This window comes from Lepidochelys kempii, chromosome 1 (genome assembly GCF_965140285.1).
Source record: "Lepidochelys kempii isolate rLepKem1 chromosome 1, rLepKem1.hap1, whole genome shotgun sequence".
Classification (NCBI taxonomy): domain Eukaryota; kingdom Metazoa; phylum Chordata; order Testudines; family Cheloniidae; genus Lepidochelys; species Lepidochelys kempii.
This window is the reverse complement of record NC_136380.1, coordinates 337,832,957-337,849,013: the sequence shown is the minus strand read 5'-3', so window position 1 is coordinate 337,849,013 and position 16,057 is coordinate 337,832,957. Positions and strand designations below refer to the sequence as shown.

The window sequence follows — 16,057 nt, the reverse complement described above, 5'->3', positions numbered from 1 at the left end:
CTACTCCACAGGCTGTCTGCCTGAGAGTCATGCCGTGCTCCAGGGCCTCCTGCAGGAGCCAGCCTGCTTCAGTAGCAGTCTCCCCTTGACCTGAAGGGCCAGCCACCCTGTGACAGGTCAAACCTGGGACCTTACTGTGACTGGCAAGAAACGCTCCCTTTCCTAGGACATGTGGCATGGACCGTCAGCTCCTGCTTTTCTAGGAGGAGCTCAATCCTGACTGACGATGTACCTTCAGAATCCCCAAGCATACAGAGTGAAGTATCTGTACTAAGAACCTACCTCCCACGGGCCCTCACAGGTCTTACGCAGTTATGGCAAGCTATCCCAGAGATTTCCAACCCACTGCTGAGTGACCTCTCATCAAGCTGCAGGGGTTAGTTTGGGGGTCAGATTATACATTTTGAGGGGCAGGGGTGATGCTTCGTATGGTGCCGTGTACAATAAAACTCTGATCCTGATTGGGACCTCAGAGTGATTACTCTACCACAGTACAAATAGAACAGAGGAAGGAGAAAAAGCAGCCACAGATTTAAAACAGACACATATCCAGGAGACGTAAGTTCAAATCCCAGCAATCAAAAGAATGAAATAGCTACAGTTGGACTGCACACATGTTCAAGGCATATTCATTAATCCTACTAGGTAGGTACATTCTGAAATATCGCCAAAGATAAATCACCTCTTACATTTCCATATGTTGCCTTTTATCCTGAAGCATGTACTATAAACCCACACTGACATGCAAACTACATATGTGCGGGTCACTTCACCCATGACTGAAGCACCGCCGTCTCCGACAGCAGTTTAACATCACCCAGCGATGATTTCAGAATCGAAGAACAGCGTGTGTGCAACTGACATTGCAGAGAGAATTTTAGGTAGGCAGAATGTTGTTCCTGGAGCTGAAATTTGGCCAGGACATGATGGTTAATGCCTCAGAAGGTGTCATGGGATTATTAAGGACCACAAGCAACCCTGACAGTGTGGCCCCAGCTCCATTTTGGAGCACTGGTCCTGCTCTGACACAGAGTGAGGAGTGCCAGCTAATGAATCACTGCCAGCACTTCCTGCAGCACCCTGGAGGTCTCCCATTCTCTAAAGTCTTGACCCAGGTTGATGCTGCTTAGCTTGCAAGATCCAAGAGGATCCCAGCACAAAGTACCTGAATAGCAGAGAGCTTGCTACAAGCCCGATTTACTTCATATGGCGCAGAATTCAGAGTTGTGGCAAATGCTGCCATCAGTGGATATTACCTGCACAAGAAGTTCCAGCTTCCTGTCATCGAGGAGGTGCACTTGACATCGGCGGCCCTCCGTCATCTGCAAGAGAGAAGCAAACTATGTTTCAGGGTGCTTCATTTACAGGCTTGGCAAACATCGAGAGCTGCCGCTAAAGCACTGCAGGCATGCTCCCTTGAAGCCCTGTCCCAGCAAAGGGTTTCATTCCTTGTTTTCCCTTCCCTGGCACCAGGAAAAGAAAAGGTTGCATGAGACAAAGAAATAACACCCTTCCAACTTTCACTGCACAGCGCGGCTTTGACTCAGCTACAGAGAGCGGATCGCTCCAGTGTTGAAAATGAGGCCAAGGTGTGGAGTGAACGAGACCGCTAGTCCTGCACTGAGTACGAGAAACAGCCCAGACGTTTCATACGTCTGCCCCCGTCTTCGGTGCTTTGCTTGGCCAATAGGCAGTGCCAGGGGAAACTTCTGTACAAGTTACAAGGAAGTGGTTGATGCATCATAGCAAAGATTCAACCATTGCTGAAATAGTTTAAAGGCTGGCAGGTCAAGTTCTTCCATGGTGTAACTCTACTGAATTCACTGGCGTTACATCAGGGATAAATTTGGCCCTGGATCTTTCCCACCTGCGCTCGTCCACACTAGAAAGTTGCACCAGTTTACCTACACCGGTGTATAATTAAACTGGTACCACACGCCCAACATGGACACAGCTATATTGATTTAAAGGTGCTTTATACAAGTACAGCTATTCCAGCTATTCACAGACATAATTATACCACTAAAATTTAAGTTTCAGAGTGGTAGCCGTATTAGTCTGTATCAGCAAAAACAACGAGGAGTCCTTGTGGCACCTTAGAGATGAACAAATGTATTTGGGCATAAGCTTTCATGGGCTATAACCCACTTCATCAGATGCATGGAGGGAAAAATACAGGAAGCAGGTATATATTTTACAGCACATGAAAAGATGGAAGTTGCCTTACGAAGTGGGGGGGTCAGTGCTAACGAGGCTAATTCAATTAAGGGGGAAGTGGCCTATTCTCAACAGTTGACAAGAAGGGGTGAATATCAAAGGAGGAAAATTACTATTGTAGTGCTAACGAGGCCAATGCAATCAAGGTGGATGTCGCCCATTTCCACCAGTTGACAAGAAGGTGTGCATATCAGCAGAGGGAAAATTTACTTTTTGTAGTGACCCATTTAAAACGTAAATGTAGACCAGGCCTCTTCCAAACTCATGTAGACTGTGGTTGCACTGAAATGCATGAGAGTACTTCCATGGAGTCAGGGAAGTTTCTCCATGGCCAGCCGGGAGTTTTACAGAGTGCCCCTATGGACAAGTCACTATGACCAAAAGTGTGAGATTTCTATGCACTGTTAGGCATTCAGAATCTGATTCAGCGAAGCACTGAAATAAATGCATAACTTTAAACATGTGAATAATCCTATTGGCTGTCAGGGGGATTTGTGCCTAAGTCATGTAGGAGCTTTTGAAACTTCCAGTCCTGTATTATACAGACACTCTCAGGGAGTAAGGCAGTAGCTTTGTTACTCCCTTTAAAGTCAATGCAAGTCATACAGGGAAAGCCCCATAGCAGCACTTTCAAAGTTGACTTTTTAAGGGTAATGCAGAATTAAGAATATTCTTATCTGAAGGCCAAGGCAGATTTCTGTGTATTGAGAGGATTCTATACACAATTCAATAACATTTCGTGCCCTGACAAGCTCTGTAGGTGTTGCTGAAACAGAATCCTCAAATATCTGCCAGAGTGAGCTACAATCTCCCCAGGATGCATTCTTCATAGTGCATCTGGGGTCTTATACCTGGAAAGCAGATACTTCCTCCAGGACTAGCTCAGCTCTACGTATGGGAGATAGCAGAGCTGACTCTAAGTTCAGAGGCCTTCTTTTAGAGAACCAGAGCAACCAGGATACTTGAGTCCAATGGGTTAAGCAAGGACAGCTTTGCCTTTAGATCTGAGTTATCAGGATTCAATGGGTTTAAAACCACACCCTACTCCAATTTCACAGAGCACTCTGCGACATTAAACTCCTAAAGGTGAGCTTTATAATCGGCAATATTAATCAAAGGCACCTTTTCTTTTCAGTTACCACCAACCCATGAGATTTATCACCCCGGGCATGTACAAACATCACTCAAAACCCTGCAGGCTTTGTCTGTGTTGCTAGTTATACCAGAACATCTTTTGAATACCAACAATGCTAACTAATTCCGGTTTCTTAGGCACAATTGGAGCTCTGGCATCCAACCCAAAGAAAATCCTTTGTAAAACAAGACTTCTCATAAATGTTAATTGGTTACCGCCATGGCTACAAACGGTCTTGCTACAAGATATATCTCTGGTAAGTAATGGCATGCAAAATATTGCTCTACATTGGTTATGTTGCTTGGTGAGTGAGATGTGCACTATAAACCTTGTTGGTATTTAAATGGTTTTCAACGCAGCGGTAAAGATGTACTCTAGGCTTGCCATCTAAGGCCTCAGAAAAGAAGGAAAAGTGTGTTTCCCCACTTTCCCCATAGATCTCAGAGTGCCTTATGTAGTATTCCTGAGCAAGCAGGGACTCTCAGGTTTTACTAAAAGGCTTTCATTTAACTGTTCCATCAGCAACTTAATGGGGGAGACTGGATTCAATGTCTTACTTGGAGAACTTCAAAATAGTCTGTCTCCATGTCTCTCTCTAGCCTATTTCCTGTCCGACACCTGCAGGGTCCACAAGATGGTGCTATACCACACCTAAAAAAGGTGGAGAAGCATGTATATCCCACTTTTACCTGTTCAATTAATTGCGGCAGAAAACTGGTAAGGGACTTGCTCAGGGCCACATCTTGAAGCAGTGGCAGAGATAAAAATATAATCCAATGCCCCTGACTCTCAGTGCTGTGCATAATCCACTAGATCACAGCAGCGCTTTTTAAAATAACAACATAAACATAAGAGTGGCCATACTGGGTCAGACCAAAGGTCCATCAAGCCCAGTGTTCTGACAGTGGCTAATGCCAGGTGCCCCAAACGGAATGAACAGACAGGTTATCATAAAGTGATCCATGCCCTGTTACCCAATCCCAACTTCTGGCAAACAGAGGCTAGGGACACCATTCCTGCCCATCCTGGCTAATAGCCATTGATGGACCTATCTTCCATGAATCTATCTAGCTCCCTTTTGAATCCGGTTATAGTATTTGCCTTCATAAGAGGGTTTTTTTGTTTTTTAAATGTGCAGATATTTTTGGTTTTGCACTATCATGGCTCAAAAAAGGCTCAGTTTTCAACTGGAACTTTATAGCTTCCTGCTCCTTAATTTTGTAACCTCCTAGTTAAGTTTTGTTAGTAAAAGACTTCCCAATGCAAACAGATGGTATCCTGGAATTCAAAAATAAGTTACAGATATCGTGCATGACACAGAATCTCAATTAGGTGCGAAGTGTTGTGCATATTTTGATCACCTGCAGAGATGAGAAACTGTCGGAAAAGTTAATGTATCTTTGGTTTTTGCAATATTGCTTATCACCAGAGCATCTGAGTGGCTTTCATGTTAGACTGGCAATTGCAAACTACCTAGCAGACTTGAAGGGATATGTAATAGTTTATATATAGTATGATCACATAGTATATATATCAGGGTGGACTGATTTTAAATGAAGGCAATACAAATCACAACTTTAATCATGATTTAAATTACCTCATGAAAAGCCATGATTTAATGAATTGATTTTAATCAAGTTTTCCTTTTGCACTTCCATTCTTTTCTAAAGAAAGGTGCATTCTCATTAGTTGATATCATCATTAAAACTTGTTGATTTACAACAAAATAGAGCATTTACACTAGATCTGGCACATAATTTTGCTACATAGGAACTATAACTATATACATTTATATAAGCAATTATGTAGCTTAATATTCTCAGATGCTTATTAAGTGTCCATTTTTAGTATGTTAGAAAATGATGAATGGTATATTGCTTATTTACTAGATAATCAACTTTTTGCTCCTGCTTTGTGTCAAACTACTGCATTAAGGTGGTAACTGGAATTTAATTGAACACACAAAACAGCATATACAATTTATTTTTATTAAAGAAAACAACCTAAAGTGTTTTGGATATATAAACTTTTCTTATGAAAACATGTTTCACATTACAACTAAATGATTTATTAAAAAGAGGGATTAACTGTAGTCAGTGAATTACACTGATTATTTCAGGTCAGCCTGGGAAAATTTTCAAATATGCCTAAGTGAAAGTGGCTGGAGCTTAACTTCCTATTTGCCGAAATCTCTTGAAAATGAGACAGTCTCCTAAGTTACTCAGGCTGACCTACTGTGCACTATTTATAAAGCTTGACCTCAAAAGTTAGATGATTTCCCCCTTGATTCTTTCTTTATATACAAAAAGCAGATTTTAACTCAAAATGTTTGATAGGGGCTCCTGGATTCAGCATCTTTATATTTCATTGAAATGTTTTAAAGGGATTGTAATAAGTTTAGGACTTCACATATTTTGTATTAAATTCAGATTTTAAATATAAACCTGTTTAAAATTAAAAGAAAAAATATAATTTAAATAAAACCAAAAAAATCTGATTTAAATAAAAAATTTGATTTATTTTGATTTTGTCAAAAAAATTCTCAATTTTTATCCACCCTGATATACATGTGAAGAGCAGGGCGGGTTCCTTCACAGTTCATGCCCAAGTTTTATAGTATCAGTAGATTCCTATGCTTCATATTGTTTCTGAGATTGGAATCACAATGTAATGAACTGGCTAATGGGCATGGGTACTGTTGTTCTCTACTGGGCAGAACCAGAACTTTTTAGCTGACTGTCATAGGCCTTTTACTGTGACCACAAATGGAGATTTTCCTTGAGCTTATAAGGAAAGGAGAATTTGGAGCAGGAGGAGCTGAGTTCTAGTCCTGCTGTTGTCTTCAAATTCAGTGTGGCTGAGATGTGCAGCACTGTGATAGCTGGGAAGCTGCTACATGCCCAGAGATTTCTTACAGACTTTTCCCTGAGATCAGGACCCCAGGCTAAGTGTATTATGTGTTTTTTCTTTCCTCTGAAGCAACAGGTACTAACCAGTGAAAAAGGCAGGACTACCAGACCAGTTATGAGCTAAGACATTATGGCAATGCCCATATTCCTGCTGGTTTCCAATTCCACAAGGGCACCTGCTCACACTGAAAGCTATTGTCCAGCAACAAAGTAAAACAAGCTCTATTAGTGTGTTGGAGTGAGAAGCAGGAGTGTTTCATGGCACTGAAAGAGAGAACTGATCCAGCACATTCTGGCTGCACTGAGGCTGCTGCGTCTGACCCTCCGCAAAGTTGCAATTCCCCAGTGTCTGCTCCTCTGGGCCGGTACCTCCATTGGTCTCTCAGGAGATGAACCAAGGAGCAGCTTTGGATTGTCACATAACAAGAGAAGAGAAATCAATGCCAATGCTCAACAGATGGAACCAGGGAGCAGGAGGTCACTAACCATTAACAATTGCTCAGTGGCAGAGGCGTTTGATGGGGGAGCCTGCAAAGAGTGGCACAAGGTCTTTAAGCTCCATCAATAAGATCTTGCTACTATGAGAGGGGCACAGGGGGAGCTCAAAGCAGAAAGGGAGGCTGGGGACTCACTTTCCCTTAGCTACTAAAAGCATTTGGAGTATTCTGGGGGGGGGGAGGGGGAAGAAGATTAAGAAAGGGAGGATTATGGGTAGAAGACAAGTATGCTTGATGGTGAAGGGAAACATGTTTGAGCATAAGAGATTCTTCATGAACAGGGATCCTAGAAATCCGTTTGCCATGGAAAAATACAGAATTTGCATTTTTAGTTTTTACATTTTGTGAAAAAATAAAAACATATACAGTAGAACCCCATATATCCGAGCTTCCGTTATCCAGCTCTCTGGATTAACCGAACTGGGGCTGACAGCCCAAGCCCTGGGCAGCAGGGCTTGGGCTTCAGCTGAATTGCAATTCTATTAATTTTATTTTATTATAATGATTGATGGCACCAATAGGCTTTGAACTTGCTTAAAAATTATAAATACATCAATAAAATGTTATGGTCAACTGATACCTATATATATTGTGGCTAGGATAACTAAAGTTCAGCATTTCATTTTAATCACAGAAAAACACGAATTCTTATGTTTTTTTATCAGAGAATGTTGGTTTTTTTTATAATGAAAAACTAGGATCCCTGTTCATGAATACTTCAAAGCTGGACTTTGTTCGGAGTTGGGCAGGAAATTATGCACCGGAGTGTCATTGTAATACTGCAGGATTTATTACTTTCACATTCAGTTCAAGAGCTGTACCTGCTGCTTGCCAGGGAGAGCATCTGTCTGGATTTCATTAATTTGTGGCAAGGCTTTAGGCTCAGATCCTCTGAGGTATTTAGGCTTCTAACTTCCAATGGATGTTGGGAGCCTAAATACTTTGAGGATCTGAGCTTTTAGTGCCTATGTATTAGCAGGAGTGTTGTAAGCAAGATCTGAGAAATAATTCTTCCATTCTACTCAGCACTGATAAGACCTCAGCTGCAATACACTCCAATTAAAAAACTGTCCAATTCTGGGCACCACATTTCAGGAAAGATGTGGACAAATTGGAGAAAGACCAGAGGAGAGCAACAAAAATGATTGAAGGTCTAGAAAACATGACTTATGACGGAAAATTGAAAAACTTGGGTTTGTTTAGTCTGGAGAAGAGAAGACTGAGGGGGAGACATGATAACAGTCTTCAAGTACATAAAAGGTTGTTAGAAAAAGGAGGGTGATAAATCATTCTCATTATTCACTGAGGACAGGATGAGAAGTAATGGGCTTAAATTGCAGCAAGTGAGATTTAGGTTGGGCATTAGGAAAATCTTCCTGTCAGGGTGGTTAAGCACTGGAACAAACTACCTAAGGAGGTTGTGGAATTTCCATCATTGGAGGTTTTTAAGAAAAGGTTAGACATACACCTGTCAGGGATGGTCTCTCTTTCTCTCTCTCTCTCTCTCCCTCTCCATGTGTATGTGTGTGCGCGTGTGTGTGTGCGTATATATGTATAAAAAATCTCTGAGGCAGTGTGGTCTAGTGGGTAAAGTACTAGACCGATACCTAGGTTCAATTCCTGGCCCTACTGCTGGCATGCGAGGTGACCACAGACAAGTTACCTCACCTCTCTGCCCCAGTTTTTCCATTTGTATAAAGTCTGCTGCAGTTTCCACGGCATGCATCCGATGAAGTGAGCTGTAGCTCACGAAAGCTCATGCTCAAATAAATTGGTTAGTCTCTAAGGTGCCACAAGTCCTCCTTTTCTTTATACTGACCTCCTTTGCCAAGTGCTTTGAGATCTAGGGATGAAAAGTGCTATGTGAGAACTACGTACACATTTGTTCATCCCAGAGTATTTCACCACAGCAGAAAGTAAATTCCTCTTAAAAGTTACTTGCTGACTCTCTTAGATCTTTGCCTTTTGCATTAAGGAAAGATTTTCTAACTACCTTTGTTTGACATCAACATAAAGCTTTAAATCTCATTTGGCGACGGCTGCCCAAATATTTACGTAGTGCGTTTCTGAGGAAAGTATTACGTAGAGAGGCTGGCAGTTGTTTTGCACTGTTATGTGAACTATTTCAGCAGCTCACCTCTTCTCCATTCATCTGGACTCTAACGCCCAACACTGGCTCAGAGAGTCCTACAGACTGTCCCCAACATACCCTGGAAACACACCAGAACACTCAGTTAAATTCTGGTCACAGGTCAGCCTGCCAGTAAATTACCATGAGTGTGCACTGCTCACAGAATGGTTGGATTCAACACAAATAATGTTCTTTAAAAAAAAGAAACAGTTGCAACGTGATTCCTTTTCAGCTGCTCTTCAAAAAAAAATAAAAAATCCTGTAGGTGAAAACTGCCACACTAAATAACTCAAAGGCACAAAATGCAAATGCTATCTTCAGTGACAGTTCTATAAATATCCCTGGCACATTTCATTAGAAGTTGACTGCAGAAATAAAGAGGATACAGTGTATTCTTCCATGACTCAAATAAAATATTATAATTGGAAGCAGAATATTTCCTAAATGCTTGCTGCATGTACAGGAGGTAATTACTGTACTGAATACACAAAACCTGTGTCACCGGAGCCTGTTGTTTGGACAGGAGGAAGGAGAGATTGATTCCTTGATTAAAGGGATACTATTGGCTTAAAAATCATGCTCCTGTCTGAAAACTTTTAACTGACTTGTGGTACAGGAACTCCTACATTGCTCAATCTGGAAGAGATGAGAGAGAAAAAATATTTTGGTTTACTTTGTGCTTTTACCAGCACTTTGTCCCTCATTCAAGAAAGCACCTCTGCGACAAGATGGACAGGTGCTTCACAAGCCCCAGCGTACAAGGGGTTAACCCAGACCCCTGCTTGTTGGCTGACTGGCGTAAGGATACAAAAGTAGAAGGGAAGTGACTACCTTGGCGAACAGTGCGACCTTCCCCTCCCAGCTGGCTAAGAAGCCAGAAAAGTCCCAGGCCTTTGAGATCTATTGTTCTGAGTGACTTGTTTACTTTTGGAATCCTTTGTTTTGTGACTTATTAAAAGGAAGCGCCGAGAAAAAGGACTGAGAGTCATTCATCTTCCCCAGCCATCAGGTTGGCCCACTGGCCCACAATCCCTATTAGGGAAAATACTTATGCATGTGTTTAAAGTGAGGCACGTGTTTACATGCTTTTGAGAATCAGGGCCTTTGTGCACAGTCATTTTCACTGCTTTCCTTTGCACAGTCTGTTAGTCAGGCATTTGCCCCTGTTGTCTGTATGGGTCTTTTATGAAGGACCAGGGGAGAGAAGAAATGTTTTCAAAAGAGGAAAAAAGTGATTGTAGAACTACAAAAATTGGCACAACTGGAAATACTTCTATCACTTAGGGCTTAACGGACTACGGTCCAAGTTGACAGCATCTCTGATGTTTGTAAACTGCTCTGAGATCCCCAGATAGAAAGCAATACAGAAATGCAACACAGAAAGCAATACAGAAATGTTCTCATATTTGTTCTATTATTATAAAATACCTAGGATCTTTGGTAGAAGAGGCTAATGATGTTTAGGAACCAGGGACCTAAATAATATTTTAGCAGCAAGTCCTACAAAGTCCCGGTGCCATTTTGGAGTCAGAACACACTAAACCCAGGGGCACTCTGTGGATTAATCTTCTTTCATTCACAGCTATTCATGCTGTTCTTCTTTACCAAGAATACTATTCAGCAGTCTGTGCTAGAAGAGGTTAATTGTAAGCCTGGTGGTTCTTCCCTAGGAAGGATGTTGATCTTTGTTCTCTAAGCCCTGTCCTCAAGCATTGGCCATCTACTAAAAGTCTTTCTGTAGTGGAACTGACTAGGATCTATGGCACCCCTTTAAAGCAATGGCAGCAACAGGCAGCATCCCTTTTAAAGTTAATGACAACCTTAGTGGTGATAGTAGACGTAAAATTAGATATGAGCTCATAAAACACGACAGTGTTGAACGTTCCTCGTGTCCTCTAAAGCTGAATATAGGTAAACAGTTAGTTGGGAAGGTGCCAGCAGATGGCACTGAAAAATATGTAGTATTGTTCCTGGGTTTTGTAGGCTATCTGCAACTTATGTGTAATGCAGACGGCTTCCTTTGCGCTGCGTTTTACAGCAGTTCTTAGTGGTAAGAAAAAAACCCACAGTGAGACTGTGGGTTTCATACACTGAGACCATTACATCCCAGACCAGGGGAGTGACATGACATTGGTGCAGTGCCAGTTACAGTCCTGGCCCTTTAAAATTCCTCCTCTCCTGCAGGAAGGGCATGGCGGTGGTGTGGCTATAAACAGGCCTTCAGCGTTATTCAATGGACTTCACCTGGCAGGGCAGGGCATCCTCGGCACAACAGACAGTATTTTAAAGGGCCGGGAATGCGGAATAGTGCAGACATTTATGGGACTGTCAATGCCAAGAAGATAGCAACAAATAAGATGGAATTTAAGAGACCTATAACAAAAATGAGTAAGTGGGTGGTTAGGAGGATTGACTTCTTGGGAGGAAAGATTAAACACAAAATATGTATAGCCTAAGGGGAATAACTTAACTATCTGCAGGATGGGAACAGCAACAAGGGGAGAAATTATTATGGGCTATCGGTGGAGTTAAATAGGAATAACGGGATGAAATTAAACAAAGAGCAAATTTAGATTGAATACCTGGAGTAACATGTTCCCTCGCCTGAGGGTGCGAGTGTCCTCTGTCCCCAGCACTTCCGCTCTATGCCTCTCCTTACATTTTGAGCAATACTGCCCCAGGAGCTGCTGAGTTCACTATTTTACCTTGACAGCTGCCAAAAGAACTCTTGGCCTACAGCGGGATCCTTTTCTTCCTAACGCGGGGAGGATACCATTCATGCCTATGTAACTCAGGGTATGTCTCCACAGCAACTGCAAGGCGTGACTGGGCACCCCCAAGCTAGCTTTGACTGAGCTAGCTCATTGGCAATAGCACCGTAGCCGTGGCAGCACGAGTGGCAGGATGAGCTAGCTGCCCAAATACAATACTGCCTGGCACAGTGGGTACGGAGTCGGGAGGTTACTCCACGCTGCTGCGGCTACACTGCTGTTTTTAGCAACTAGTTGGATCAAAGACACCCAGCGGCTCCCAAGGCACTTACACACTTTTGAAAATCTTCCCCAAGTGATTTTCTCCACAGGTTGTTTCTTCCACAAACACCAAGGGATGTAAAGGCCCAGATTCAACAAAGCATGTGCTTACACCCTTTTGTTTATGATAGGCCTTGCTGAATCAGGTCCAAGTGAACATTCTCCGACTGTCTCCTTATACCCTTATGTCCGTTTACAGTACAAAGCCGAGATTCTCAAATGTGAAGACCTAGCACGCCACATCTAAAACTGAAACTACTTAGTATTTGACCTTGTAGTTAGAATGGATTCTTAGTCTGACACTGTACTTTAAGCCAATCAGCATTCTACCCAACAGACTTCTGAATCGGCTCATCAGTGGTATATGTTTGAGAAACGCTGGCCTCAAGGGCCTACTTTCAACAGTATCCTGAGATAAGGAATTTCTTTCCTGGACATGCCGGTTTCCTCACCAGAATGATTGCTATGTTGTTTTATGTCACCGATCGCTTTCCTCTCTGAAAATAATATGTGTCTATATTCTTTTGAAAAACAAAGGAAACCTGGACATTCCACTCCCCTTTCTTCCTTTCACAAACCTGACATTGTTTCAAAGCATCGGGGTATTTTCAATATTTATGTTTTGCCGTTTCAATTATTTCACCCACCCACCGTTCAAACAGACCCTGCCTAGGAAAACAGGTTGTGTGGGCTAACGCATTTTAACAACACCCATTTCCAAACACTAGTATAGCGAGAGTTTAATTCCTTTAAGGCATGTTATTCAGCCTAGGTTCCAGGGCTAGGGTGGACCACGAACAGCTAGCATGTTTTTCATCATGACCTATTTTCTTAGTCTGAGACACAGCCAAAGATTCATTGGTCACAGGGTCAGACCTCTCAAATGCTGCTCTGTTTGCAAAATACTCTGCATTTGGGTGCAGACCCTGAAAATGCTTCTTCCTTCCCACGTGCATGGCTCCTTACCATATAGGCTTCCATTCAGCAAGGCAGTTAAGCACATGCTTAACTTTAAGCACCTGTTCAAGTCCATCTTGCAAAGTTAAGCATGTGCTTAAGTGTTTATCTGGATCTGGGCCGTGCTGCCCATCCAGCCTTTCCTTATGGTTGGATCTGGGAAGTGTTCGTTGCTCCTGTCTGACATCTGTACTTTTAATGTAATTGTTACAAACACCTCAAGATGATAAGAGCTATAGAAATGGAATAAATAATAAATAAATGAATGATCTATCCTGTCAGGACACCTGCTCCACCCTCTGCCAGCTCAGGATTGTTCCCAGCATTACATTTTCCTCATGCTTTGTCCAGACTAGGTTAAAATGAGTCAAGTGATGGGGCTTCCATCACTTCCCTTGGGAGACTATTGCACAGGCTAATAGATCTAATAGATCAGTTTCTGCCTAGAGCTGACTGCAACTGCTGCTAATAGAGGGAACCCTGAAGTCACTCAGAAATGTTCTGCTCAGTTGCTTGTGACTCCTGACTGCGAAGTTGATATGCTGTGCGTACCGAACACCGGGAAGTGGCTTTAGGTGTCTTGGAAGACACTTGATCAATGTGCCAGCTTAACACGGAAATGTAAACAGCAAATGCTAGCAATGCTCTGCTTTCTGCGAGCATTGCAAAAGGGTTGGGGGGGGAAAGCAGCTACTAGCCAATGGAAATGACATGAATGGACTTGACAGTGATATACTGTCCTTACTGCATATGTATGGGCTTCATGATGAATTATTATTTGTATGACAGTAGCGCCCAGAGACTGTAATGAGGGTGTGAGGTGCCATTGTGCTAGGCACTGGACAAACATGTAGTAAAAGAGACCTGAAGAGCTTACAATTTATGTTAATGACAAGACATAACAGATGGATGAAAGAAACACACACTTACGTATATTGTAAGCTTCTTTGTTTCCTGTGTTTGTACAGCACCTAGCAATGGGGTTCCTAGACACTTCAGCAGTACAAGTAAATAGGAAGAAGAAAGAGGTGAGGGGTTGGTTGGGAGGGAGGATGAAGAGTCTGAGAAAGGAGTATGTTTTTGCATAGATTTGCAGAGCATCCAACATTAGGGTGGTTGGCTGATGGGAGTTTCGAGCATATCTCTTGGTGTTTTGATACCTGGGGCCAGACATCACTTCCCCTCCCACACTCCCATATTAGTCCCAATTTTTAGTGTGGAAATCCCCACTGACCAAGAGACAGTGTGGTCTAGGGAACAGGACTGGGAGCCAGAGTTCTAACCTCTGTTTCACAACTGATCTGCTGCATGATCTTGGACGTTATGATTAGTTTGTTATCTGTATTACCATAGAAGCCCTAGTTATGGACCAGGACCTCACTGTGCTGGGGGCTGTACAAACAGAACATGCGGTGCCTGCCCCAAAGAGCTACAGTTTAAGTATAAGACAAGAGACAACAGCTGGATACAGACAGATGGGGAAGCACAAGGAGTCACCATGATAGGCAGTAGTCTCACAACACCAGTTGTCAAGTCACTTCACTTCTTTATGGCCTTTACTACCCTTTTTCTGACTTGTCTACTTACATTGTAAGCTCTGTGAGTTTGTACAGTGCTTGGGACAGCGGGCCCTGACCTTGCTTAGGACATCTGGATACTAATGTAATATAATTAATAATAAATTATTTCCCCCCAAGGTGTTTGAGTAGCTGTTGACTCTTCTACGGCTGACTTTTAATTCTTTTTAACAAATCATCAAAAAAAAATCAAATCTTTTTGATGTCACCAGCCTTTTACCTCATCATGTTTTCCACAAATGTCTCCTGGTCTAATTCCTTTGTGGATGTGGACTGGGTGGTAATTTTTACAAGAAAACAAACCAGCCATGAGAAAACATTTGCAGAAAGTTTGGCTTAACTATATAGGAGAACAGGACAATTTCTTTGTGGTTGAAATTAATGTGATCTGCTGGAAAAAAAAAATCAATGTGGGTTCCTAGGAGACTGACCAAACTGACCTAGATGCTGGAAGCAACAGAATGTGTGAAATATTCTTGAAGGGCAAATCAGGACTTAATTCTTAAAATACCCATTTTAGTGCCATCTGTTGTGTTTATTGTACTGCTTCACATTCACACATTTAGGTGGTGTAGTTGCTTTTATTAGCTGAGTAGGCTGTTTGGGGTTACGCACAACACAGACTTTCAGTAACTGTACCATATATTTAATTCACAGGGCCAGATCTTCAGCTGGCATAAGTGGATGCTGCTTCATGGAAGTCAATGGATCGACACCAGATGATGGTATGCACCATAGCCCTGAAGCTGTGTATCAAACTGTATTTACAAGGAGGATGGGGAAGCACACAGAGTGTATTGGGCTTAAGGATGGGGGACTTACTGCCAAAGTCCTGCATGCTTTATTAGAGGCAGGGCCAACCTGCAAACTTTGGCTACAGATTGGAATTTCTACCTGCAAGGATATTGGAACAAATGATTAAACAATCAATTTGTAAGCACTTGGAGGATAACAGGATTATAAGGAAAAACCAGCATAGATTTGTCAAGAATAAATCATGCCAAACCAAACTAATTTCCTTCTTACACAGGGTTACTGGCCTAGTGGATAGTGGGGAAGCAGTAGACGTGATCTATCTCGATTTTAGTATGGTTTTTCTCACAGCCCCACTTGACATTCTCATAAGCAAACTAAGGAGCTGTGGTCTAGATTAAATTACTATAAGGTGCGTGCACAACTGGTTGAAAGAACATCCTCAAAGAGTAGTTAGCAGTCATGGTTCACTGTCAAACTGGGAGAGTCTAACTAGTAGGGTTATGCAGGGATCAATCCTGGGTCCAGTACTATTCAATATTTTCATTAATGACTTGGATAATGGAATGAAGAGTATGCTTATAAAATTTGCAGATGACACCAAACTGGGAGGGGTTGCAAGCATTTTGGAGGACAGGATTAGAATTAAAATGACTTTGAGAAACTAGAGAATTAGTCTGCATTCAACAAGTTGAAATTCAATAAAGACAAGTGCAAGGTACTACACTTAGGAAGGAAAAATCAAATGCACATCTACAAAATGGAGAATAACTGGCTAGGTGGTTGCACTGCAGAAAAGGATCTGGAGATTACAGTAGATCACAAATTGAATATGAGTGAACAATGTGA

The 16,057-nt window shown here is 42.2% G+C and overlaps 1 protein-coding gene across 12 annotated transcripts in view; it reads right to left on the bottom strand.

Moving 5' to 3' along the window:
* Positions 1-16,057, bottom strand: part of FRMD4A (FERM domain containing 4A) — a 563,503-nt gene that overhangs the window by 183,531 nt on the left and 363,915 nt on the right. For all 12 annotated transcript variants that reach the window (XM_073328715.2, XM_073328720.2, XM_078851170.1 and 9 more), the window contains one exon: positions 1,257-1,322. In XM_073328715.2, coding sequence (XP_073184816.1) covers positions 1,257-1,322 — 66 coding nt within the window. The remainder of the gene's footprint in view (positions 1-1,256; positions 1,323-16,057) is intronic.